This window comes from Leptodactylus fuscus, chromosome 8 (genome assembly GCF_031893055.1).
Source record: "Leptodactylus fuscus isolate aLepFus1 chromosome 8, aLepFus1.hap2, whole genome shotgun sequence".
NCBI lineage: Eukaryota > Metazoa > Chordata > Amphibia > Anura > Leptodactylidae > Leptodactylus > Leptodactylus fuscus.
Window position 1 is genome coordinate 45,924,068 of NC_134272.1, and position 26,872 is coordinate 45,950,939.

Consider the following 26,872-nt stretch of genomic DNA (forward strand, 5'->3'; position numbering starts at 1 on the left):
GAATATAGGGTATCTGCAGTGCTTCTGTTCCGTCAGGAAGGGGTTAATAGGAGCACTGCAGATCCCCTATATTCAGCCAGGCTGAGTTCCAAGAAGGGGGAAAAAACCCAGTCCTCAAGCTCAGGGAAGGGGCAGACAGACAACCAAAACACCCCCTCCCCTTCCCCAGCATCTACTGCACCCAAAAATTCCGGCCATTTTAATTTTTGAAATTTTCCAGTAGCTGCTGCATTTCCCCCCCTAGGTTTATACTCGAGTCAATAAGCCCAGTTTTTTTGTGGTAAAATTAGGAGTCTCTGCTTATATTTGGGTCGGCTTATACTCGAGTATATACGGTATATTATATTCTAAGATGTACAGAATATCAGAATATATTAGGTGCGGTGTCGCCCTCACTTGTAAGTGCTACAGGGAGACTTTGTAGCACTACAGATTGACTTTTCACTACTGAATGACAGCTCCAGCCATAAGATTGCATATAAATAAATGTATTCCTTTGGACTGCAGCTGTAGCTTAATAGTTGAATTCAGCAGTGCTACTTAAAAATCTCAATGTAGCCCTAGGCAGGCTTAAAGGGACAATTCATAATCAGTATATTTCAAGGAATCGCTGTGAATGCCATTTTCTTATGTGAAGTATTAAGGCCTATTTTTTTTACATAAGGAAATTGCATGCACAGCAATTACTTAACTGCTTACCCAAGTAGAAAATCTTTGACTCATTGTTCTTTCACAAGGTATGTTCACATACAATTATAGTGCAGATTTACTGTAAGGCTAAAGTCCCATGTTGTGGAAACATAGTGTTTTCCTACTGTACTGTGAATTAGATTCTGGATAATTCCATTCATACATTGCAGGAAAAAAAAAAAAAAAAATCAGCAGAAAAGTTGCGTTTTAGATATAATAAGGGAAGAAATACTGCAGAGAAACAAAACAGCAAAAATTAGATGAAAAATGCTTTGGAAAAAACTAACGCGTTTCTGCTTTTTTTTTTTTTTTTTTTTTTTTAAGCTGTGTACTGCAATGTTGGGCCTTAGTCTAAATCTGCAGTCAAAAAAAATCTGCTACATATTACAGTGGCAGAGATGAGATGAGATGGCAGTGGATGAGATTTTTCTTTTCAATAATTTTTATTAAATTTTTCAAAGAATACGGAACATAACAGAACAAAATGAAAAAAGACGGACCATAGTATCAGAAATATTTCAAACATTTGTTATAGACAGGAGTCTCTCGATGAAGAAACTCAACCCGATGGCCTACAATGACTACCGACCTGTAGCACTGACATCCCACCTGATTAAGGTCCTAGAGAGACTGGTCCTGACTCACCTACGCCCCCTAGTGTGCTCCGCTCTGGACCCCCTCCAGTTTGCCTATCGGCCGGGCATTGGGGTAGATGACGCCATCATCCAACTTCTTCATAGAGCTCTCTGTCACCTGGAGAAACCAGGAACACTGAGAATAATGTTCTTTGATTTCTCCAGTGCTTTCAACACCATTCAGCCAGGGCTACTGAGGGAGAAGCTGAACCTTGGTGGTGTGGACCATCACCTGTCCAACTGGATCCTAGACTACCTGACAAACCACCCTCAGTATGTGAGAGCCCGGGAATGTGTGTCTGACACTGATCTGTAGTACAGGGGCACCACAAGGTACAGTTCTTGCCCCATTTCTCTCCACACTGTACACTGCTGACTTTAGGCACAACTCATCCAGCTGTTACTTACAGAAGTACTCCGATGACTCTGCTATAGTAGGCCTTATCACTGATGGCGACAATAGGGAATACAGAGACTTTAACCAGGATTTTGTTGAATGGTGCCAGCTGAACCACGTCAAGATTAATGCTGGGAAGACCAAGGAGATGGTGGTGGACTTTAGTAAACGGAGAAGCGCTCCGACCCCGGGGGAGATCCAAGGGACATGCATTGAGATAGTCAGGACCTATAAGTACCTGAGTGTGCTCCTCAATAATAAATTAGACTGGGCTGATCACCTGGAGGCGCTGCACAGAAAGGGCCACAGCAGACTCTACCTGCTCAGGAGGCTGAGTTCCTTTGGAGTCCAGTGGCCACTTCTTAGGGCCCTTTTCAACTCTGTGGTTGCTTCAGCCATCTTTTTTGGTGTGGCCTGATGGGGGAACAGTATATCAACCAGGGACAGAAATAGACTGGACAGGCTGATCAGAAGGGCCAGCTCTGTCCTGGGGAACCCCCTGGACCCAGTACAGGTGGTGACCTCCATGCGAGAGAACAAATCCCACCCCATGTATGGGACCTCGATGGCAATTGGCAGCACTGTAAGTGACTGTCTGCGTCATTCCAAGTGTGAGAAGGAGCACTATCGCAGGTCATTCCTTCCAACCGCGATCAGGCTGTATAATCTACATCAGACCAAGCGAAGATCACCCCGCACAGAAAACTAAATGAATATGACTATGAAGTCTTCCTTCTTTCTTTTCTTCCTAAGCTGCTAAGGACTCCTAGTATATCTTCTCTATTACTTGCCCAACAATGTATGTGATTTTTAACAAATCTCATCCACACGATGAGGAAAGCAATCTGTTCAGAAATTAATAAATGCAGAAATCCCATAACATGCATATTTTGGGCAGAGGGCCCCTACAAAATCAGTAAATCCAGTAAGTACAGACATTTTTATTGGTGCTCAAAGTGTTCTCTTGGTATTATCAGTTATTGTTGTAAGTATATGGTGCCCCCATCTGCTAAAAAAAAAAAAAAAAAACCTGCTTACCTGTGGACACTCACAGACCCCCTGCACCATGTATAAAACTGGTGGAGAGAAAATTCCTCCATTCAGGACTTCTCTCTCGATTTTAGGTGGAATCTGCATCTGAGTCTCCTATGGAAAGTCTACACATTTTGGGTGTCGCTTAAACATTGCGACCTGTAAAATACCATTAACACGTGACTGCATATCTGAGAGGCAACTGCAGGGGAACCTGAGGACACTGCAAGGATTGTTTGGGACTTAGAAAACCAGCATTGTGCTTGAATTCTGCATTGTTCCTAAGTTATCAGTGTACAGTGCAAACTGTACAGCACCACTCCCTAGCCTCTCCTGCTGCCAATATAGATTCATAAATCTGACCAAAGTCAAAAATCACACCTAATGGAAATAACTAATTAATTTGATTAATCGCCCAGCCCTACCTAACATTATTTCTACATTTGTCCTTCAAGTATTAGTTTATTCCAGGACAAGCTTGGTAAGCAGAAAACATTGTAAGGCCGAAGCCCCAGCGAATCCTATCCACACATCGCCAAAACTGTTGGAAGCATGTCAATTATATCTGTCATTATATGGAAATGCTGGTGGTTTCCCTATAGATATAATGAAAGCAGAAAGTTTCTGCCGCAGCACTTTTTTGCTGCGGCCCACTACGTGCGGTCTTAGCCCTTGTTGAAACCAGAAAATGTCACTTCAAAACACACATAAATAAGATCCTTTACCATGCCGCTCACAGAAAAAAGTAAGCTAGCGGTCTACATAGACTGCTATTGTGAGGGGGCGGCTTATGATGTGGATTCAGCGCCAAAATCAACCCCAATTTAAACGGGGCCTTATAACTGAGGTTTGTATTCTTATTTAATCTGATATTTGTTTTAATTTTGGAATCTAGGCTAGGATATGTTTTTCTTCAGATGTCTAGTCTGGGACTACTGAAGTTAGTATCACATGAAATACAACTTTTCTCCTGATGACCACCACAAACAAAGGGTTTAGCACCCCAAAACAGTACCAATAAAAAGCACAGGTTGTCCCGCAAAAAATAAGCCCTCAACCAACACTGTCAACCAAAAAATAAAAATGTTACGCCTCTCAGAAGATGGCGATGCAAAAAACACTGATTTATGTCCCTAAATGTGTTTTTGTTCTGCAGAATTAGTAACACAAAAAAATAATATAAATGAGGTACCGCCGTAACCATACCGACCCACAGAATAAAGGTCACATGTTACTTATACTGTACGCTGCATGGCGAATAATGTAAAACTCAATGCCAGAATTGATTTATTTTCTTAATGCAGCAAAAAAAAAAAAAAGTTAATAAAATGTATTCAGTAAGTTGTAGGCACCCCAAGATGGTGTCATTACAAAATGTATCTCATCCCGCAAACAACCAGCCCTTATATGGCCACATCACCAGAAAAAATAAAGAAAATATAGCATCTAGCAATGTGAGGACGGACAAAAAACACACAACAAAATTGCCAAATTATTAGAACACAACTGGCTGCAGCAGGAAGGGAATATGTTGTGTGAGCGTATATCAGGGGACACCCCAGATTTACAGCTTATGAGGGAAAATATACCAGAAGTGACCCCCAAAGTGACTCCCCCAATCATAGGAGCTACTGGAACATAGTAGGGAATTTGGTGTTTGCAATGTACTCTGCACAGCTTACATATTCCCTCTTCGCCATCCGCTGTGCAGTCACGTCTGGGATACTAATACTCACTACACCCCCTGAGAAATTCTTTGAGGGGTGCAGTTTTCAAACTGGGGGTCACTCCTTTGGGGAATCCACTTTTCTGGTACCTTACAGGCTCTACAAACATGACATGGCGTCCAGATACCAGTCGCATCACGCTCCTTCCCTTCTGCGCCCTACTGTGTGCCCAAACTGTACTTTATGCCACATGTATGACACTGGTGTACCAAGGATAACGTATGTAATGTCATATGTGGTATATACTGATATTAGGGCACAGCTGGACACAGAAGGGAAGAAGATTATTTGGTTTTTGGAGCACAGACTTAGACGTTTGGTTTTTGGATGCCATGACACTTTTGCAGAGACTAGAGATGAGCGAGTATTACTGGTGGTAACATGACCACCTTAAGGATATGGGTAACTATACATTTCTGGTAATCAATGTTATTTAGAAAGTAGGAGGGGGAGGGCGTTTAGAGGATTTTGTAGGGATTTTAAGTCATCCCGGACAACCCCTTTAATTAAGTGAATGTGACTGACTTGCCAAAATACCAGATACCAAAAAACAGCTCCTATGCTATGTGCTGGAATTCAGTAAAGAGCACCACCAACATTCTGCACCTCTTCAACCAGTCGATTTTGTGCGGGTCTCAGGTGTTGGATTCCCACCAATCACATACTGAACACCCACTGATCAGCTGAGTGGGCACTGAAGTAAGTGACCGATGAAGAGGTGGCCCTGACTTTCATAAACTCTGCCCAAAAGTGGCCAATTTTGCCTAGTTTGGGAGTGTTCCTGGGGGATAGGAGTTACAGTCCTATGAAAAAGTTTGGGCACCCCTATTAATCTTAATCATTTTTAGTTCTAAATATTTTGGTGTTTGCAACAGCCATTTCAGTTTGCTATATCTAATAACTGATGGACACAGTAATATTTCAGGATTGAAATGAGGTTTATTGTACTAACAGAAAATGCGCAATATGCATTAAACCAAAATTTGACCGGTGCAAAAATATGGGCACCTCAACAGAAAAGTGACATTAATATTTAGTACATCCTCCTTTTGCAAAGATAACAGCCTCTAGTCGCTTCCTGTAGCTTTTAATCAGTTCCTGGATCCTGGATGAAGGTATTTTGGACCATTTCTTTCTACAAAACAATTCAAGTTCAGTTAAGTTTGATGGTCGCCGAACATGGACAGCCCGCTCTCAAATGATCTGAAAACAAAGATTGTTCAACATAGTTGTTCAGGGGAAGGATACAAAACGTTGTCTCAGAGATTTAACCTGTCAGTTTCCACTGTGAGGAACATAGTAAGGAAATGGAAGACCACAGGGACAGTTCTTGTTAAGCCCAGAAGTGGCAGGCCAAGAAAAATATCAGAAAGGCAGAGAAGAAGAATGGTGAGAACAGTCAAGGACAATCCACAGACCACCTCCAAAGAGCTGCAGCATCATCTTGCTGCAGATGGTGTCACTGTGCATCGGTAACAATACAGCGCACTTTGCACAAGGAGAAGCTGTATGGGAGAGTGATGAGAAAGAAGCCGTTTTTGCACGTACGCCACAAATAGAGTTGCCTGAGGTATGCAAAAGCACATTTGGAGAAGCCAACTTCATTTTGGAAACAAAGATTGAGTTGTTTGGTTATAAAAAAAAGGCGTTATGCATGGCGTCCAAAAAGAAACAGCATTCCAAGAAAAACACTTGCTACCCACTGTAAAATTTGGTGGAGGTTCCATCATGCTTTGTGGCTGTGTGGCCAATGCCGGCACCGGGAATCTTGTTAAAGTTGAGGGTCGCATGGATTCCACTCAGTATCAGCAGATTCTTGAGAATAATGTTCAAGAATCAGTGACGAAGTTGAAGTTACGCCGGGGATGGATATTTCAGCAAGACAATGATCCAAAACACCGCTCCAAATCAACTCAGGCATTCATGCAGAGGAACAATTACAATGTTCTGGAATGGCCATCCCAGTCCCCAGACCTGAATATCATTGAACATCTGTGGGATGATTTGAAGCGGGCTGTCCATGCTCGGCGACCATCTAACTTAACTGAACTTGAATTGTTTGTCCAAAATACCTTTATCCAGGATCCAGGAACTGATTAAAAGCTACAGGAAGCGGCTAGAGGCTGTTATCTTTGCAAAAGGAGGATCTACTAAATATTAATGTCACTTTTCTGTTGAGGTGCCCATACTTTTGCACCGGTCAAATTTTGGTTTAATGCATATTGCACATTTTCTGTTAGTACAATAAACCTCATTTCAATCCTGAAATATTACTGTGTCCATCAGTTATTAGATATATCAAACTGAAATGGCTGCTGCAAACACCAAAATATTTAGAACTAAAAATGATTAAGATTAATAGGGGTGCCCAAACTTTTTCATAGGACTGTATGTTTACTCATTTTAAGCATGTGTACAATGTAGTTAAAACCACAATGCTTTGTATAGCAGAATATCGTACAATGGTTAGGGCTTCAATATAATTGACTTAGGTGTAAAATGAACATTTCATGTTCTTCAGCACACAATTAACTGAAAAGGACATTGGAAGATTCTGCCAGATACACTTTCTTCCAAAATGCATTGCCAAGCAACAACGCAAACATCAAATCACTGACAGAAAGGAAACAGACTTTTTTCCACTAGTACAAGCTGTCAAAGTCTGTTCTGGTCTTTGAACTGCTGTAATTTGGATTGAATGATATTGCTTCAAACAAAATTGCAAAAGCTTCACCATTTACTGCTTTACAGAAAATAAAATCCTTCCATTCCACAGACCTAAAATGGTATTTATATACTTTTTTAATGCAAAACAGAACTGCTATCTGTAGTGATGCACAGAAAGGGAGATATAAGGGGGCCACTAAATCTGAACACTGTCAGAATAGGAATGATTTTTATTTCCTGAAGTGTCACAAAAGTGGATTAAAAGGGGTTGTCCTGAGTGAAAACAAAAAAAAATTTCTATATCTATGTAAAAGCGGGGGATGTGATAAAATAGAAAAAAAATAAAATAAAATTACGATTAGTCATCTGTCAAATACTTTGCAGCTTTAGCGCACCCTGAGACATTTTACAGTAATGGCAAAGTGTATGAGATTCTGCCAATTCCCATGCCCACTTTGCACTGCGGTGCAGACACGCCACGTTTTGGCAGCATGTCAAGTATACCTATGGAAACGCCGACAGTTTCCCCATAGATATAATTGTAACAAACTCTGCAGAGGAAAACTCAGCGAACTTTCTGTTTAAAGCGATGCTGGAAGAACCGCGATGTATTGCTGCCACAGTTTTCCCCGCACCGCTTTATTGCTGCGGGACGTCCTGTGGAGCCTTAGCCTTAAGGCAACTATAAAGTACGCCAATATACAAGTATATTTTGTGCAATAATTTGCACAAATACTTGGCAGGCGTTCAATAGAACAGGATGCTTAAACATCTTGACAGTTAGATAAACTAAAAGAATAAAACAAAACACCAGTATGGTATGACTGCTCACAAACGTAAAAATAGAAACAAATGTTGAGAGGATGGAAAAGAACTGATAAACAAGCAAATGCAACTTGTAAGAATCTGAGATATATATATGTTGTAAGCCGATGGCCGGTAAAATAATGGAGGGGGTGTACATCTCTCCCAGACTACTCAGGTGGGTGAGATGAGAGAAAGTCCAGGAATGACTTGTTCTCAGCAGACAGCTTTTGTCTGCTAAGCATTTTTGTTACATGCTCAGTATTGGGCTGGATTTTTTAGGAATGGCAGGTAGGATTGGCAGTGGGACCTGTCATTCCACCCCCCTCCAGTCCACACATTGTGGGTGTTTCTGCAGCGTGTCAGCTGCTGTGGATTGTCCTCATCAGTGAGGTTTAAAAGGTCAGCTCCAGCAGCAAGACTTTGGACAGAGCTGGGCTGCAGGGCCAGCTGGAAGGTCACAATGTGGGAGCTTTGCCTTGTACCCTTCAATTTTGCTATTGAAACTGCTATCATAGGTGAGGTAACCTATTTACGTGTGTAGTTAGAGCCTACCCGGGCAGGTATTTGTTTTGTATGTTTTTTTCCCCCTTTTTGTGTTGCCTCCCTGTTTCTTGTGGAGTAAAAAAATAAAACTCTACATGTTTGGACTAAAAATCTGGATTTGTGTGTCTATGCCACCCCACCTAGCAACCTAACACCCTGACAATGTATATATTTTAGTTTGTGTTTATAATGTTAAATTGTGCAGGGACACAGCAGCGGCAATCAAATATGTGTCATTTAGGATGTTGTTCTTGGCGACAGGTCCTCTTTGACGCATCATTGAAACTTATAGCAAAGTCTCTCTATGATACCATTACGAATGCAATGCACTCAGCATATTGATGGTATAACATTAGATTTTTATTTTTTTTATAAACCACAGACTAAACTGCACATGAAAAAGAAATACTTAATAAAACAGGGCAGACTTATTATTCCTTTTATGCCATTTTTCTGGTGTACAAGGAATTAAAAGTCACAAGTTAATCCTCCTGACATCCTTGGCCTAACCACAAATCTGCACCTGCCCCAGGACTGACGTAGAGTTTGCTGTCATTTTTGCCACTCGTGACACAAATAATGATGATGAATATTATGTGGGTAGAGGCCCTGTCCAAAAATAGGCGATGCCATTGTCAAAACACCATATTGCAACTATTTTATGCCACGAAAGTGGCATAACAGTTATGATGAATCCTCCCCAAAGTTTTCTGAGATCTTGGATAAAATACTCATCACCTTCTACTCAATGAGGCTATAGTGATTTGTGCCTAGAAGATGTCATAGTTGACTACCTATATCCACTCTCTATCGCTTTCATTCCAGAAGCAGTCTGGCACCTAAAGAACGGGATCAAGACTTTGGCGGAATATGTCATCTTTAGCTTCTGTACAATGTGTATTCTTCCTTTGCTCTTTCTATAACTCTCAAAGATGAACAGCATCATTCAAAAGAAATCAAGACAAAAGGGCCTGTTAGATGCTTTATACTGGGATCCAAACCTTTTTGGAATGTATACCAAATGTTATTGATGCATCAAATGACTAAAGTGGAAATACCTCTAAATTTCAGCAAAGAGTATACAGATAGCAGCTCATTTTTACAAGATATTTTTCTTTAAAGTATATGTTTGATAAAGAGCACAAGGATGGGTTGAACCTCGCCTTAGACAGCATCGTGAAACACATCTTCTGGAGGAACTGTATATATCTTCTGGAAAAATTTAGGTCTTCAGAGTAAATTTTAGTGATTGAAGCTACATGGATCTTTATATGTATGTACTGTAGTGTGTCAGGGACCTTTATGTTATATAGGCTATTCTTTACCTGTATGTAGAGTGCCTGGAAGCCTTACGTTGTATGTGAAGACTGCCCTTGTAGCATCAGCATTAAGATCTGCTGTTGGGGTCAAATTTCTATAGAAGATATACAGAATTATAAAGTGTGAGCTATACATTAAAGTTTAAAGAGGACCTTTCATCAGATTGGGCACAGGCAGTTCTATATACTGCTGGAAAGCTGACAGTGCACTGAATTCAGCACACTATCGGCTTTCCCAATCTGTGCCCTGGGTAAAGCGCTATCGGTCCCGGTACCGTAGCGCTTTACAGTCAGAAGGGCGTTTCTGACAGTCAGTCAGGTACGTCCTTCTGCCCAGCAGCGCCTATCGCGCTGTAGAGTGTGAGCGGGGAGGAATGCCCCCTCCCTCTGCCCACACAGCTCGTCCATAGACGAGTATTATCAGGAGCGGGAGGGGGGAGTTCCTCCCCGCTCCACAGTACAGTGCGATAGGCACTGCTGGGCAGAAGGGCGTCCCTGGCTAACTGTCAGAAACGCCCTTCTGACTGTAAAGCCCTACGGTACCGGGACCAATAGCACTTTACACCGGGCACAGATCGGGAAAGCCGATAGTGCCTTGAATTCAGCGCACTGTCAGCTTTCCAGCAGTATATAGAACTGCCTGTGCCCAATCTGATGAAAGGTCCTCTTTAAGCTACACTGTACATTTTTAATTCCATTTACTCTTCAGCCAAACAAAAAGTACAAATTATGTAAAGATTAGCAATGCATCCTTGGAATGATTTTAAAACTGTGATACTTCTTGGCCAAGTTTAGATCATTTTACAGCCTTTTAGTAATATAAGTGTAATCTTGTAAAACCAACCTTATATTTCTATGAACACTCTTATGGTTGAGTTTCCTAAAATTTTGTCTCCAACCGATTCCTGCTAAGGCACATTTATATTTATTTACAGTGTACCTATCATGTTGGGTGACACTTTCTGTATAAGTGGCCATGTATGTACATGAGCATTAACACCATTTCTGATCATATCACTTATAAGGCATCTTGAATTTTTGAAGGCTACATTCACATGTGTGTTGGAATTTCTATTTGGAGACTCCGTTGCAGCATGCATCCGAAAAAGTCCTACAAAACAGACCAGATCATACAGCAATTTCAAATTTAAAGAACGAACACCTGGTTATATTTATGGGGTCTGTCAGGCTCCTTATCTGACCTCTGTTGTAGTGCTCGGTATATCCATTGACCAACAGAAAGGCTGACGCTAATGTGAACCTTCATAACTTAAAGTAAGTTGTTATTGAATGCATTTTTTGAACACCTAAATTTTATGAAGAGATCTCAACTGTGCATGAGAAGAATAATAACAGGCTTTCTGCAGTGAGTTTTTACTAGCTGCTATGATTTCTCCAATATACAGGGAATGAAGAAAACAGGAGATCCTGCTCTACAGTCTTTGTAAGTCACTCTCAAGAGCAGCAGCATTAGCATGGATGATTTTATACAGTAGTATTCAGCAGTGTAGATGTGGATCCAGCAAAATGGTGAGGAACAACACTCACTAGAAGCTGCAGCCACATCTCCGTCTCTCTGTCTCCCTTCAGGAGCTTTTGTTTCCATTCCATAAACTCCGAAGGGCTGCAGTCTGTAACTTGATCCCTCTGAGTACAGACTTTCGTATATGAACAGGTATTCACAGAAAGTGATCAGTGCAGGGGCAGGAAGGAAATGAAGATGTACTTTTACAAATTTTATATTATCTAGGAGTCAGAACTATTGATTTATGGAAAAAAAAAACTGAGCAATAGGTACACTAACTATAAAACATCTTTGATAAAGCGAAAATAATTTTTCTGAAACATTTCCTTACTCTTTTATCAAGATAGCTGAAGATCAGGTCTTGTATCTCTTGTGGTGGAGAAGTCCTGTATTTCTGATATTTGGATGCATGCTCCTTATCCTCAAACAGTTGTGTAGCCATTAGGAAAGAAGCTAAACCGCCACCTGTATTAATAAATAAGAAAGGTAAAGTAAATGATAAGCCTGTCTCTTTAATATATACATTTGCAAAAATTTAGAAGAACTGATCAGAGCAATGCTATATCCAAGCAAGTACTGCTGAAATAGTTAAGGATAAGTTAGTAAGTCAAAAACTCCTCTACAAACAACTTTGTCCCCAAAAAAAAAAAAAAAAAAAAAAAAAAAAAAAAATCAGCTAATCCCAAATAAATCCTCTTCCAGATACAGTCCTATGAAAAAGTTTGGGCACCCCTATTAATCTTAATCATTTTTTGTTCTAAATATTTTGGTGTTTGCAACAGCCATTTCAGTTTGATATATCTAATAACTGATGGACACAGTAATATTTCAGGATTGAAATGAGGTTTATTGTACTAACAGAAAATGTGCAATATGCATTAAACCAAAATTTGACTGTGCAAAAGTATGGGCACCCTTATCATTTTATTGATTTGAATTCCCCTAACTACTTTTTACTGACTTACTGAAGTACAAAATTGGTTTTGTAACCTCAGTGAGCTTTGAACTTCATAGCCAGATGTATCCAATCATAAGAAAAGGTATTTAAGGTGGCCAATTGCAAGTTGATCTCCTATTTGAATCTCCTCTGAAGAGTGGCATCATGGGCTACTCAAAACAACTCTCAAATGATCTGAAAACAAAGATTGTTCAACATAGTTGTTCAGGGGAAGGATACAAAAAGTTGTCTCAGAGATTTAACCTGTCAGTTTCCACTGTGAGGAACATAGTAAGGAAATGGAAGACCACAGGGACAGTTCTTGTTAAGCCCAGAAGTGGCAGGCCAAGAAAAATATCAGAAAGGCAGAGAAGAAGAATGGTGAGAACAGTCAAGGACAATCCACAGACCACCTCCAAAGAGCTGCAGCATCATCTTGCTGCAGATGGTGTCACTGTGCATCGGTCAACTATACAGCGCACTTTGCACAAATAGAAGCTGTATGGGAGAGTGATGAGAAAGAAGCCGTTTCTGCACGTACGCCACAAATAGAGTTGCCTGAGGTATGAAAAAGCACATTTGGACAAGGCAGCTTCATTTTGGAAACAAAAATTGAGTTGTTTGGTTATAAAAAAAGGCGTTATGCATGGCGTCCAAAAAGAAAGAGCATTCCAAGAAAAACACATGCTACCCACTGTAAAATCTGGTGGAGGTTCCATCATGCTTTGGGGCTGTGTGGCCAATGCCGGCATCGGGAATCTTGTTAAAGTTGAGTCGCATGGATTCCACTCAGTATCAGCAGATTCTTGAGAATAATGTTCAAGAATCAGTGACGAAGTTGAAGTTACGCCGGGGATGGATATTTCAGCAAGACAATGATCCAAAACACTGCTCCAAATCCTCAGGCATTCATGCAGAGGAACAATTACAATGTTCTGGAATGGCCATCCCAGTCCCCAGACCTGAATATCATTGAACATCTGTGGGATGATTTGAAGCGGGCTGTCCATGCTCGGCGACCATCTAACTTAACTGAACTTGAATTGTTTGTCCAAAATACCTTTATCCAGGATCCAGGAACTGATTAAAAGCTACAGGAAGCGACTAGAGGCTGTTATCTTTGCAAAAGGAGGATCTACTAAATATTAATGTCACTTTTCTGTTGAGGTGCCCATACTTTTGCACCGGTCAAATTTTGGATTAATGCATATTGCACATTTTCTGTTGGTACAATAAACCTCATTTCAATCCTGAAATATTACTGTGTCCATCAGTTATTAGATATATCAAACTGAAATGGCTGTTATAAACACCAAAATATTTAGAACTAAAAATGATTAAGATTAATAGGGGTGCCCAAACTTTTTCATAGGACTGTAGTTACATAGCAAATGCCACAACCAAACTAATAGATCGGGGATGATGACACAACAAAATACTTGCTATTGATCTTAACACAATCAATCTTTGTCTTAACCACTTCAGTACCAGGCCAATTTGTGGTCCAGGACCAGACACATTTCCGTTTTTTTTTTTTTGTATGTGCAGTTTTGAGGGCTGTAACATTTTTCTTGTATGTCTCATTCAACTCATTTTTGCGTCTTTTTTTCGGGGACACAGAGGGACCCAGCAGCTCTTGTAAAACTCTGACACCAGCGGATCACGTGACCGCCGGGTCAGAGGGCGGCCTCATCATGGCGGCACCCATAGCAGTGTATACAGCAATCGGGAAGGCAAGGAAGTGAATAAACCTTCCCTGCCATCTCTCTGGGTGCTCCGGCTGAAGTTACAGCCGGCTCCCAGCTTAAGCCGCTGTACGATTTTGTGCGGCTGCTGTGTTCTGACTGGACGTACCTATACGTCCTGTCAGAACAAGGCAACCACTTCCCGGACGTTTATAGTCTATGGGCGGTCCGGAAGTGTTTAATATAGCATGCAAATGGTCACGATTAGAGATGAGCGAGTACTATTCGAAACGGCAGTTTCGAATAGCACGCACCCATAGGAATGAATGGACGCAGCCGGGACGCAGGGGGTAAAGCGGCAGGACGCCGGCCCCGTCTGCGTGCCGGCCGGCTCCATTTATTGCTATGGGTGCGTGCTTTTCGAAACTGCCGTTTCGAATAGTACTCGCTCATCTCTAGTTACGATCAGTAACCTATGAGGTTTTATTTTTATACCTATTTACTAGAAATGAGCGAACAGTGAAATGTTTGAAGTTCGATTCGAGTAGTCGCTCAATACTCAACTGTTTGATCGAACATCAAACCCCATTATAGTCTATGGGTAATAAATACAAAGTACAGCATTCGGCCAATCAACGCTGGTTCTGCCGGAGGCTCGTATGTGAGGAGGCGGAGTCTAAAATCGCACCAGAATAGAGACTGCTGTGGACCGATCTTAGACTTTTTTTCAGCGCTGAAATTCCACACCAAATTCCTCACCATTTTCCTCCATGTGAATGGACCCTAAGATGCTTTATTTTCCAATACCTTGCTATTGCCCACTACAACTTTGCATTAACTGACGTTGTGCATGCAGTAGAGACGTGCAAGCACCGTATATACTCGAGTATAAGCCGAATTTTTCAGCACAGTTTTTGTGCTGAAAAAGCCCCCCCTCGACTTATACTCGAGTCAGCAAAGATTTTTATTTTATTTTTTATTTTTTTAAACCCTTCCCGCCGATGGCATTTTTTGATTTTCGTTTTTGACTCCCCTCCTTCTAAACCCCATAACTTTTTTTATTTCTCCGCTCCCAGAGCCATATGAGGTCTTAATTTTTGCAGGACAAATTTTTCTTCATGATGCCACCATTAATTATTCTATATAATGTACTGGGAAGCAGGAAAAAAATTCAGAATGGGGTGGATTTGAAGAAAAAATGCATTTCTTCGAATTTCTTACGGGCTTTGGTTTTATGGCGTTCACTGTGCAGCCAAAATGACCTGTCCCCTGTATTTCGGTACGGTTCCAGGGATACCAAATTTATATGGTTTTATTTACATTTTGACCCCTTAAAAAAAATCCAAACCTGTGTTAATTTTTTTTTTTTTTTTTCTAAAAGTCGCCATATTCTGACGGCCGTAACTTTCTATACGTAAGTGTACAGGGATGCATAGGGCGTCTTTTTTTGCGGAGCCGTGTGTACTTTTTAGTTCTATCATTTTTGGGAAATGTTATTGCTTTGATCACTTTTTATTCAAATTTTTATCAGAATCAAAACAGTGAAAAAACGGCGGTTTGGCACTTTTGACTATTTTTCCCGCTACGGCGTTTACCAAACAGGAAAAATATTTTTATAGATTTGTAGAGCGGGCGATTTCAGCAGGGCCGCCATCAGGAATTTTGGGGCCCCATACAGCCTAAGTGTCTGGAACCCCCCCCCCCCCCCCGCCATTGTAAAACTACCTTATTTTGCGACATACCCATTCTGTATTACATTTCCCTTTATTTAGCAGCATTACAAGGCTTAATCAGATTCTATTTGCAGGTATAATCTGCTACGTGTGACAGCGCCTATAGAGAGCCAACACCATCTATAAGAGCCTCCTAATAAATCCTCAGGGCTTATTCACATTGCGTTTTTGGCCTTCCTTGCCGGGATACGTTGGTAACCAGTCAGAATCAGCTGTCAACTTATCCCTGCACGAAGAACTGGCCATTAAAAAAAAAAAAAGTGGGGGCCTGCAGTTCTCCGTGCAGGGATAAGTGGGGAGCTGATTGTGACTGGTTACCAACGTATCCCCACAAGGGAGGGCAAAAACGCAATGTGAACACTCCTTTAAAGTGAAAGTCCCACCCCCAAACAGGCTGCAATGGTAGTAGCATAGCAGCCTACATCATTATTAATACAAAGCACACATACCTTTGGAGGTATTGTGTGCCTTGTAGTTCTCCAGCTAAAAACTTATATATTATATATTATTGCCCCAGTTCCCTCTCCGCAGTGCCGCACACCCGATGTCCCAACAATCCCCCCCGTCCACCCTCTAACATCTTTCCATTGCCCCCTGTACCCATACCTCCCAACTTTTGAAGAACCACAAGAGGGACAAAATGTGCGGCGCGCTTTGCGCGCCGCGGCAAATTTAGCCCCACCCACTGTTATGTTGACTCCACCCATTCTCATTAATTTTTCATGTGCCCGCACACAGTATAATCCTCCTACAGTCACCCGTACATTATATGTCCCCCCTCCGTCTCTCCCCCAGCTTCATATACACTCTTCATCTGCCCCCAGTTTCATGTCTCCCACCCAATCTCTGCCCCCAGATTCATGTCCCCCCCTCCATCTCTGCCCCCAGTTTCATGTCCCCTCCATCTCTGTCCTTTTTCATGTCCCCCATCTCTACCCCCAGATTCATGCCCTCCATCTCTGCCCCCCAGATTCATGTCCCTCCATCTCTGCCCCATATTCATGTCCCTCCATCTCTGCCCCCATTGTCATGCCATCCTCTCCATCTCTGCCCCCATATTCATGTCCCCTCCATCTCTGCCCCCATATTCATGTCCCTCCATCTCTGCCCCCATATTCATGTCCCCTCCATCTCTGCTCCCATATTCATGTCCCTCCATCTCTGCCCCCATTGTCATGCCGTCCTCTCCATCTCTGCCCCCAGTGTCATGCCGTCCTCTCCATCTCTACCCCCAGTGTCATGCCGTCCTCTCCATCTCTGCCCCCAGTTTCACGTTCCACATTACACTGACTGACTTACCTTCTCCTTCGTTCCCTCGCAGCTCTCTGCGCGCCTCTCTCTCACTGGCGCACAGTTATAGACGCGATGTGACGTCATCACATCGCGTCTACAAGCCAGTAGCGGAGGCGGCGAAGCGAAGAGCTGACACAGGTCAGCTCCTCGCTTCAGCCGCATATATGACAGCGAGAGAGGCACACAGCGGCGAAGCGAGGAGCTGACCTGTGTCAGCTCCTTGCTTCAGCCGCGTATGTCTTCAACTCAGATCTGCGTCCTCTGGATGCAGATCTGAGTTGAAATAGGACATACACAATGACTGCTACGGGCGCCAGGGGGCCGGCACATGGTGGCGGGCCAAAACCGGGCCCCCCCCCCCATTTTTCAATTTGGCCGGGCCCCTGACGCCAGTAGCAGTAGTACTGGCCTATCGGCGGCCCTGGATTTCAGACGCGGGGATACCTAACATGTATGTGTTTCACAGTTTTTAACTACTTTTATATGTGTTCTAGGGAAAGGGGGGTGATTTTGAACTTTTAATACTTTTTATATTTTATATTTTTTTTTACTTTTTTTTTTATTTTTATTTTTTGCATTTATTAGACCCCCTAGAGGTGTTGAACCCCAGGGGGTCTGATCACTAATGCAATGCATTACAATGCATTGCAAAAAATCATCCTCTCTTTTGCAGGCTGTATAGACCAGCCTGCAAAAGAGAGAATTTGCAGACAACCCTGGGAGCCTTGTACAGGCTCCCGGCTGTCATGGCAACGTGACGTCGGCCCTGGAGCATTTGACCGTGATGTCGGCCTCCGGCGCCTTTGACCGTGGTGCCAGAGGGGTTAATGCCTCCGATCGGTCCGGGGACCGATCGGAGGCATTAGAGCCGGTTGTCTACTGCTTAAAGCAGTAGACACCCGGCGGCTATGGCGGCTGCCCGGCTCCCGCTTTTTGTGGAGCGTTTTTTTGCAAAAACCACTTCCAGGCGGTTTTCCCATCCTTTAAGAGAACGGGCCGCAAAAAACGCGACGCGTTTTTTTTGCAAAAGTAAAAAACGCTTCCCATTCACTTCTATTGCTTTCTTCAGGCAGAAAACGCCTGAAGAAAGGTCATGTCACTTCTTTTTGTCTGCTAGCAGAAAAAAAAAAAAAAAAGCTAGAAGTCTACATAGACTAACATTGTATGGAGGAGGATTAGGACGTGGATTCCGCTGTCAAAATCCTCCTCCATGTCCCCGTGTGAACTAGCCCTAAGGTATGGACACGCCTGAATAAATGAAAAACAGTGTCTGGGAGCACCATCCTGTGTGTGGCATGTTGCTAAGGATATGTATGTGTATGGTACTATCAGATCCATATGTCACATGCACTTCTTCCCATTTGAAAAAAAATTAAATTTGGTTCCAAGATGGCAGCTTTCAAAATGACCGTGTTGGACACCACCCAACACAGATTTGCCGCCTTCCATTCGGAAACAGTGATTGAGAAAGCCATCCTGTGTGTGACAGGTTTCCATTATTCAATTAGTTATGGAGTAGAGATGAACAAACATTGTTCGGATCAGCCGATCCGAACAGCACGCTCCCATAGAAATGAATGGAAGCACCTGTGACGCCGGCCGGCCGCCGGCAAAGTCAGCGTCACAGGTGCTTCCATTCATTTCTATGGGAGCGTGCTGTTCGGATCGGCTGATCCAAACAGTGTTCGCTCATCTCTATTACGGAGCATTTCTCCTTAGGCCCGGTTCACATCCGTGTTCTAGTTTCTATTCGGGAAATCCACTTGGGGACCCCTGAATGGAAACCTATACGCATTAAAAAGTGGTTACCTAGGAAGCCCGCAGACCCCATAATGGGGTCCATGTAGTTTCTGCACAAAACATGCAGAAAAGCAGTACTTACTTTAGGTAAGCGCTTTTTAATGCGTATAGGTTTCCGTTCAGGGAGTCCCCAAGCAGACTCCCTAAACAGAAACCTGAACACAGATGTGAACCGGGCCTGACAAGAAGGTGGCACAGCCTGTGCAGGAACTGAAGAGAGACACTGGGGATAAATGGCAGAGAAGTAGAAGTCACGCCTGGCTTAAAAATGAATGGAAATTATAAAGGATAAACAGACTTTTCCTTTCTGTTAAATATGCTGGTTTGCCTAAAAAAAATAAAAAGGGAGGACTTCGCCTTAGGCAGATTTTTGTATACCCCACTTTGTATAACCTTAGTTCCTGCGGCTCTGTACTATGAGTTATAGGTACACCACATACTGTAAATTGTCCTTCTATGCATAAGGTTGGAATCAAATACTGTTTTGTGCAGTAGCATTTTGAGCTTGGACGCAGGAGATAAGAGATGACGTGTTCGTATTTATCTTAACTTTTCCTTCATTTTGGATGTTCTCCTGGCTTCAGGTTACAAAGCTGCGTGTCTCTAGCTTTACACAGAAATTCTCCCCAAAGAGGAATGCGTCTACTGAGTGGCAACCTACTATGGCCCACGGTGCAGAAGAAAGGTTAACAAGCAGGTTGGCTGCGTCCCTAAGACAAGGTTGGCTAATACTAGGCTGTACTCAGTTAGGCTAGAGTCTATATGGATCTTTGGGCCTATCACAGTGAACCCGGGGTGCACTGGAAGATGGCGCAGCAAACTGGTAGACACAGCAGATGAAAACACCAGCATCTCTGTAGGAATAATTGACATGCTGCGATGTACAAAAACGGGACAGTTTTTGAAATTGCAGCATTTCCACTGTGGATATTTCTCTGCAACGTGTGAATGGGATTAGCCATCTCATCCACTATGCAGGTACTGTAATATGGAGCATTTGCTGTGGCATTTCCACCACGGCCAAAACATTGTGTATTCGCAAAGTGGGGTCCTGGCCTAAATCACAATTTAGATGGATCCTGACAATTTTCTGCTGAAGGAGTAAGAATCTTTCCTCAAGCGCATGGCCTGTTACCTTCATATACCACCAGGCTTCTAGGGGACGATACTGCTGTAATAGGACATGAATTTTTTCTCTCATGTATCCACTATAAGTCCAAGAAAAAAATAAAATAAAGCAATGTATGAAAGTGGAGGAGCACATGGCAGTCCATGGGTGCTGCATTATGCATTTTACTCCATTAACCATTGATCACAAGAGAGTCCTTCTCTCTCCAAGCAGAACATCTCTTCCTTACAACCATCAAGAAGTAAATTGACAAGTTAGTGAGCTATTTCTGTTCTAAGTTAGATGCTGTAAATAATTATATATAAAGATATGTAAAAGGGAAACATTTTCTTGTTCTCTCATTCCTCAAAATGTGGAGCAAAGATAATGAAGATATGCGGTAATATATCAACTGCACAGAGGTCTTAAAGGCATTTGCTGGGATAACTGAAAAACTAACAGGGGCCGGGCAGGGGTAAAATAAAAAAAAAAAAAAAAAAAAGAAATGGTGCTCACCTAACCCTGTCCCTCAGTTCCAGAAGTGTATGAGTGTATGCCCTCTCCAGTCCTTGAACTGCTTGAGCCAGAAGTGGAAGGGCCACAGTGGTCAATAGAGCCCCTGCATAAGAGAATGGGTGATGCACTGCCCAAACTGGATGCCAGGATAGGTGAAGAGCTTTCTTTTTCTTTTATCCTGCCCCCAGCTGTTTTTTTTATTTACTTATTTATTATTATTATTATTATACTGGAATACCCTTTAAAGATAGTCTAGCACCATCAAAATCACTTCTAAACTTATATACCTGAACAGTTGTTTGTGCCACAGTGAAGACAACTTTTTTATGTCAAAGTGCAGTTTTACTACTGGGAAAAGGACTGTTCAATCCATGTAGTAATGAGCTATTTGGTGCACCGGGGAAATACACACCAGAGCACCCATTTTTGCCATCTACTACCGCCCCCTATCATAAAAGTTAGTAGGTCATAATATGCAGCAATGACAGATAAAAATGAATTCCCTGACAGACATGACCATGTCCTGGGTGCACTGAACAGTTTAGGGAATAAATGGATTAAGAACAGTTTTCTCACAGTAGCAGGAGCGCACAAAAACCATGTATATATTCATATGTATATAATCACTATGCCACAAACAGCCCCTACAACCACATACAAGTTCTTTCGAAGCGATTTTGCTGCTGGTACAGGAGTCAGGGTTTCTGTCACCACTCCTGACAAGTTGGATTTTCCAATAATTAACAATTCCAGAGCATCTTTTCGGTCAGTTTTATGCCATGTGAACATAACTTTAATGGAGTTGTTAAGGATTTAGGTTTTTGCAGCCCCCACAACAATCACCTATACAGGCTACTTCCTACAGACATATTATTCACAAGGGGCCAGAAGCAGATTTGTGGACTACTTTTTATTCAATTTTTTTTTTTTTTGCTATGGCATTCATTGCATGGGATAAGTTTTTATTATAGATAAAAACATATGTACAGAAACAGAACTTGAGCTTTCAGCGCCAATAATGACAAAAGTTATGAAAGCATTAGATGCAGGAAGTGCACTGTAAGGGCTCGTTCACATCTGCGCCCGGTCTCCGTTCTGCAGGTTTCTCAGGTGTGAACCCGCCCTGACATGCTGCATTTTCCAAAGACTTAGGAAGTATTTATTATGAGCTTTCTGTAATAGCAGACGTATGTTTTGATCCATGTTTATCACATCTCTTTTCAGAATCTCAGACCCCCGACTGTCTGCATAGCAGGATACCTTAACTTGTGCAAAAGGCCTGAGGGCCCCTTCACACAGAGTATACGCTCACTGATTCTGAATGTGTAACATGTTCTAAATCAGCAGCGTTAAAACAGATCCCATTGCTTTCTATGGGAGCCGGCATACATGCACTCCCCATAGAAATGAATGGGCTGCTTTTTTCCCCTATTGCTTTCAATGTGATACGCATGTATATAAGGAAAAAAGCAGCCCATTCATTTCTATGGGGAGCGCACGTATGCCAGCTCCCATAGAAAGCAATGGGATCTGTGTTAACGCCGCTGATTCGGAACGTGTTACACGTTCAGAATCAGTGAGCGTATACTCTGTGTGAAGGGGCTCTGAAAAGGCCTTTCTGGGGAAAAAAAAACAGACCTAATAATGTGAAGGCTGTTACCAGGGTCACAGTTGTTATACATTTATATAGGTTGGGATCACACAGTGCTTTTTTTTTTTTTTTTTTTTTTTTAATCAATAACCACATACTTAGCTGCAGTAATGAGTAGCACATTGCAACTCAGCTGAGCAGCACATTTTACGGATTTTAGAGATTTTCAATTTAACCCCTTCCCACAGCAGCCATGTTTTACTTACCACCACTATCCCCGATATCTCCCCACTGTCAGAAGAGAGGACCTTACAGCCTAGGGTCATCGGTGGGCTGTAAAGAACACCCACTTCGACTGTCCTCTAACATAACCTTGTGCTATCAGAAGGGGTGTTCCTTACCCACTCTTCAGACAGTGGAGAGAGACACTGGAACAATGGGCTGAGGCGAACAAAATGGTATTTAACAGGGACAAATGCAAAGTTCTACATCTGGGTAACAGAAATGTAAAAAACATATATAGTATGGGAGGAATAGAACTAAGTGATAGCATAGGGGAAAAGGACTTGGGCATAATAGTAGATCACAAATTCAACATGAGCCAACAGTGCGGTGCTGCTGCAAAAAAGGCTAATAAAATTCTGGGATGTATTAAGACAAGCATTGAATCTAGATCAAGAGAGGTCATTATTCCGCTGTACTCTTCCCTGGTCAGACCACACCTGGAATACTGTGTACAGTTCTGGGCGCCTCAATTCAAGAAAGACATCGATATATTGGAGCAAGTCCAGAGAAGAGCAACCAAAATGGTGGAAGGTCTGCAAACCATGTCCTATGAGGAGCAGCTAAAAGAACTGGGATTGTTTAGTTTGCAGAAGAGAAGACTGAGGGGAGATTTAATAGCAGCCTACAAATATCTGAAAGGTAGTCACAGTGCAGAGGGATCTACCCTATTCTCATTAGCACAAGGAAGTACAAGAAGCAATGGGATGAAACTAAAGGGAAAGAGATACAGATTAGACATTAGGAAAAACTTTCTGACAGTGAGGGTAGTGAGAGAGTGGAATAGGCTGCCACGGGAGGTGGTGGGCGCTCCATCAATGGAAATCTTCAAGCGGAATCTGGATAAACATATGCTGGGATGATTTAGGAAAACCTGCACTCGCAGGGGGTTGGACCCGATGGCCCTTGAGGTCCCTTCCAACTCTACCATAAGAATAAGAATAAAAATTATATCAGTGCACATATCAGGAAAGCACTGGTATATACTGCGGATGTCGGGAAGGGATTAAAAAAGACCTTTTATGTCCTTATCAATATACGGTTTTGTACATTTATAAGGACATAAAAGGTCCTTTTTAATCCCTTCCCGACATCCGCAGTACTAGTACAGTGGATGCCAGGAGTTTAATTATGGGGACCGCCATAACCGCCGGTGTCTGTTATTTTATACAGCAGGCACCAAGCGCTAATGTCTGCACTGATTGCAGGCATTAACCCTTCTGGTGCCTCGGTCAAAGCTGACCAATGCACCATTTTACTGGCGGCGTGTGGACGCCAACATTTTGCAGGTGATCGCTAGCACCCGGAGCTAGCTCCGGGGCCGGCGTCACATTGGCTTGACAGCAGGGAACCTTGTGAAGGCTCTCAGAGCTGTCTGCAATGATTTTCTTTTGCAGGCTACTATATGTAGCCTGCAAAAGAATTGATGATTTTTTGCAATGCATTAGCATTGTAAGGGAGCCTACACACGGAGTTACGCTCCACTCATTCTGAATGTAAAACTTGTTCAGAATGAGCGTGTAAAAACCAGCTCCCATTGATTTCTATGGGTGCCGGCATACGTGCGTATCACATTGAAAGCAAAAGGGAAAAAAGCCTCCCATTGATTTCAATGGGTAGCGCTCATATGTTGGCACCCATTCAAGTCAATGGAAACTGGGTTTTATGCGCTCATTCTCAACGAGTTTTACGTTCAGAATGAGCGGAGCGTACACTCCGTGTGAAGGCTCCCTAATACATTGCATTAGTGATCAGATCCTTAGGTAGTCTAATAAAGGGAAAAATATATATATTAAAAAAAATAAAAAGTGCTGAACCTCTGCTTTTCAATGTTTTGCCTCTGATAAAAATTTGAATAAAAAGTGATCAAAGCAATAGTTATTCCCCAAAATGATATAACTAATAAGCACACCGGGCCCTGCAAAAAAAAAAAAGACACCCTATACATCTCCGTAGACAGAAGTATATACAAAAAAAAAAAAGTTACAGGTGTCAGAATATGGCGACTTTTAGAAAAAAAAAAATTGGCACAGTTTTGATTTTTTGTTAAGGGGTTAAAATTAAATAAAACCATATAAATTTGGTATCCTTGGAATCATACAATAACATAGAATACAGGTGACATGTCATTTTGGCTGCAAAGTGAACGCTGTAAAAATGAAGCCCATAAAAAAGTCGCACAAATGCACTTTTTTTTCAAATCCCCCCATTCAGAATTTTTTTCCAGCTTCCCAGTACATTGTACAGAACAATTAATGGCGGCAACATGAAGAACATTTTGTCCTGCAAACATTAAGACCTCATATGGCTCTGAGAGCGGAAAAATAAAAAAGTTATGGGGTTTGGAAGTCAAAAACAAAAATTGAACAATTACCGCGGGCTGGAAGGGGTTAAGTATAGGACAGATTAATTAACGTGCAGTGAGTGATTCAGCCACTCACCTGGGGTTGTTTATCATCATCATCTCCTTTTCTGACCAAATTTAGGCAGATGCGTCTTTTTTTTAGACTAGTTTTACTGTGGTGCTTATTTATGATGTAAAATAGTGTGTACGTGTTAGTTGAGATGCACCTTTATAAGCCAAGTGTACTTTGCCCCATTTTGTTAAAAAAAAAAAAGTGCAATTGCCCTTCTGCTAAAAAATTGCCTCTTTTTAATGGTTTCTGACTTGACAGGTTTTTACACTTCCTATGTACTAGAGTTCAATCTCCCCAGATGCCCGATCAAGGGGGTGGGGGTCCTTCATTTATGGGGCGCACCCTCTGCCAGCCTTAAAGATATGATCAACATTAGTCTTCATAAAACTGCTCCATTGAGAAAGTGGCACCCTTTTCACAGAGTCTATTGAGTGAACCGAGAAAACTGGCAAAAATTACCTTTACTTGCTGGATTGTTTACTGGACTTGTCAAAGAAAAAAAAAATGAACATGTAACTAGGCCCATGCAGTCATAAAAAAAAAAAAAAAAAAAAAAAAAAAAAAAAAAAGAGAGAAACCCACAGCAACATACAGACGTTTTACACAGGCCGGATACGCTGCATTTTACAGTAACAGTAAAGTGGATGGGATTCATGTGAATCCCATTCCCACTTTGCGTTAAAATCTACAGTGCAAACATGCTGTGATTTCCAAAACCGGCGTAGTTTTGGAAATCGCAGCATGTTAATTATATCTACGGAAACGCAAGCGTCTTTCCCGTAGATATAATGGTTACAGAAAGTCCACAGAGGAAAACTCCATGAACTTTCTGTTCAAAACACTGCGGGAAGAACAGCGATGCGTTCTGCTGCAGCTGTTCCCACAGCACTTTAGCGCTGCATTCCCGGCCCGTGGAGCCTTATTGGTGTAAATTGTGCTTTTTTTGTGGTCTTTATTTATAAGGCATTTGTGCCTTCTTTCCCCAAATGTTATGCTGCCCTTGCTACTTTTGCTTTTAAGTCAGGAAAAATGGGTGAGGCTTAAATGGAGACCGTATTCCCTCTGTATTTATGACGAACCCCTTTTTAAAAAGGGACAAAAAAGGCTCAAATGCTCTCCAGTACATGAGCAGTGAAAAAAGACAGAAAAACTAGTTAAAAAAAAGCGCACTTGTAAAAAAAATATAGCCAAAAAAAAGGAACAGATGATCAATAAACCCCACTGCGTGGTTATTAAGGAGTTAAAAAGCAGGAAACAGCGTTACCTACCTACGGTACCTGACTTACAGCCTGTCGGAGAATAAACCGTATATTCACAGGCGGCAGAAAGTTCTGCACTTTTGAATGGGGTTTGCAGAATGGACACAAAAACCTATTTGAATGTAAATAGAAATGTTTCCTGACAAATGTCCAGCATGTGAAGAGCTGCAGCCTACCTGCTCCTGCCACCACCTCCTGACGTCCTGCTGTGTGTGTAGGGGACAGGAGTCAGTGGGACTTATAGACAAAGTCATGCTGAACTTTGAACTGGAATACAAACAATACATGTGATGGGCCGCCCCTCCTGTGTACATGTGTCTAAGTGTAGACTGACATGAGATGGTATACAGTATATCAGTGCATAGATGTATAGTATACATAAGAGCTGACCACACATACATAGAACACATTACAATCATGTGACCACTACTACATGAGCCTCCTCAGCACACACTGCTGACAGACCCACAGAATGGCACATATTACTGCTCAGCTGAACCTCCATTTGGAACTGTCCATATCGTATCCCCTGAGCAGCTAGCCGGAGGGGACAGGGTTACACGGACATACAAGGCTTACCTAGCACAACAGGAATGTACAAAGTTCAAAAATACGAGGTACTCGGTCTAGCAGAGGCGGAAGATTCTGTGCGTGCACCCCCCTGCTGAGGCTGCAGTTAGTATGATCTGGCAGTCTGACGTCAGGGGGATGTTTTCGTTTCAGGCACAAGGGGCGGTGCAGTATCCTCGTGTGAACTGTGCTCATGTACAGAGCTTGCTTAGACTTTATGTTATCATGGAGATGTACATTGAGAAACGTACGGCTCTCCAGCTGTTGCAAAACTACAACTCCCAGCATGCATACTGGCTCTGCTGTTCTTGGAACTCCCATGGAAGTGAATGGAGCATG

The 26,872-nt window shown here is 42.2% G+C and overlaps 1 protein-coding gene across 2 annotated transcripts in view; it reads right to left on the reverse strand.

Annotated features, from left to right (window-relative positions):
* Nucleotides 1-26,645, reverse strand: part of LOC142217067 (putative methyltransferase DDB_G0268948) — a 61,024-nt gene extending 34,379 nt beyond the window's left edge. The window contains exons 1-2 of one of the 2 annotated variants that reach the window (XM_075285254.1): nt 26,543-26,645; nt 11,674-11,807 (exon numbers count right to left, since the gene is read on the reverse strand). In XM_075285254.1, the coding sequence (XP_075141355.1) occupies nt 11,674-11,784 (111 nt within the window). In that variant the 5' untranslated portion in view covers nt 11,785-11,807; nt 26,543-26,645. Of the gene's footprint in view, nt 1-11,673; nt 11,808-26,139; nt 26,163-26,542 lie in introns of those variants that run through there. The other variant, XM_075285255.1, reaches the window with a different exon arrangement.
* Nucleotides 26,646-26,872: the final 227 nt, after the last annotated feature.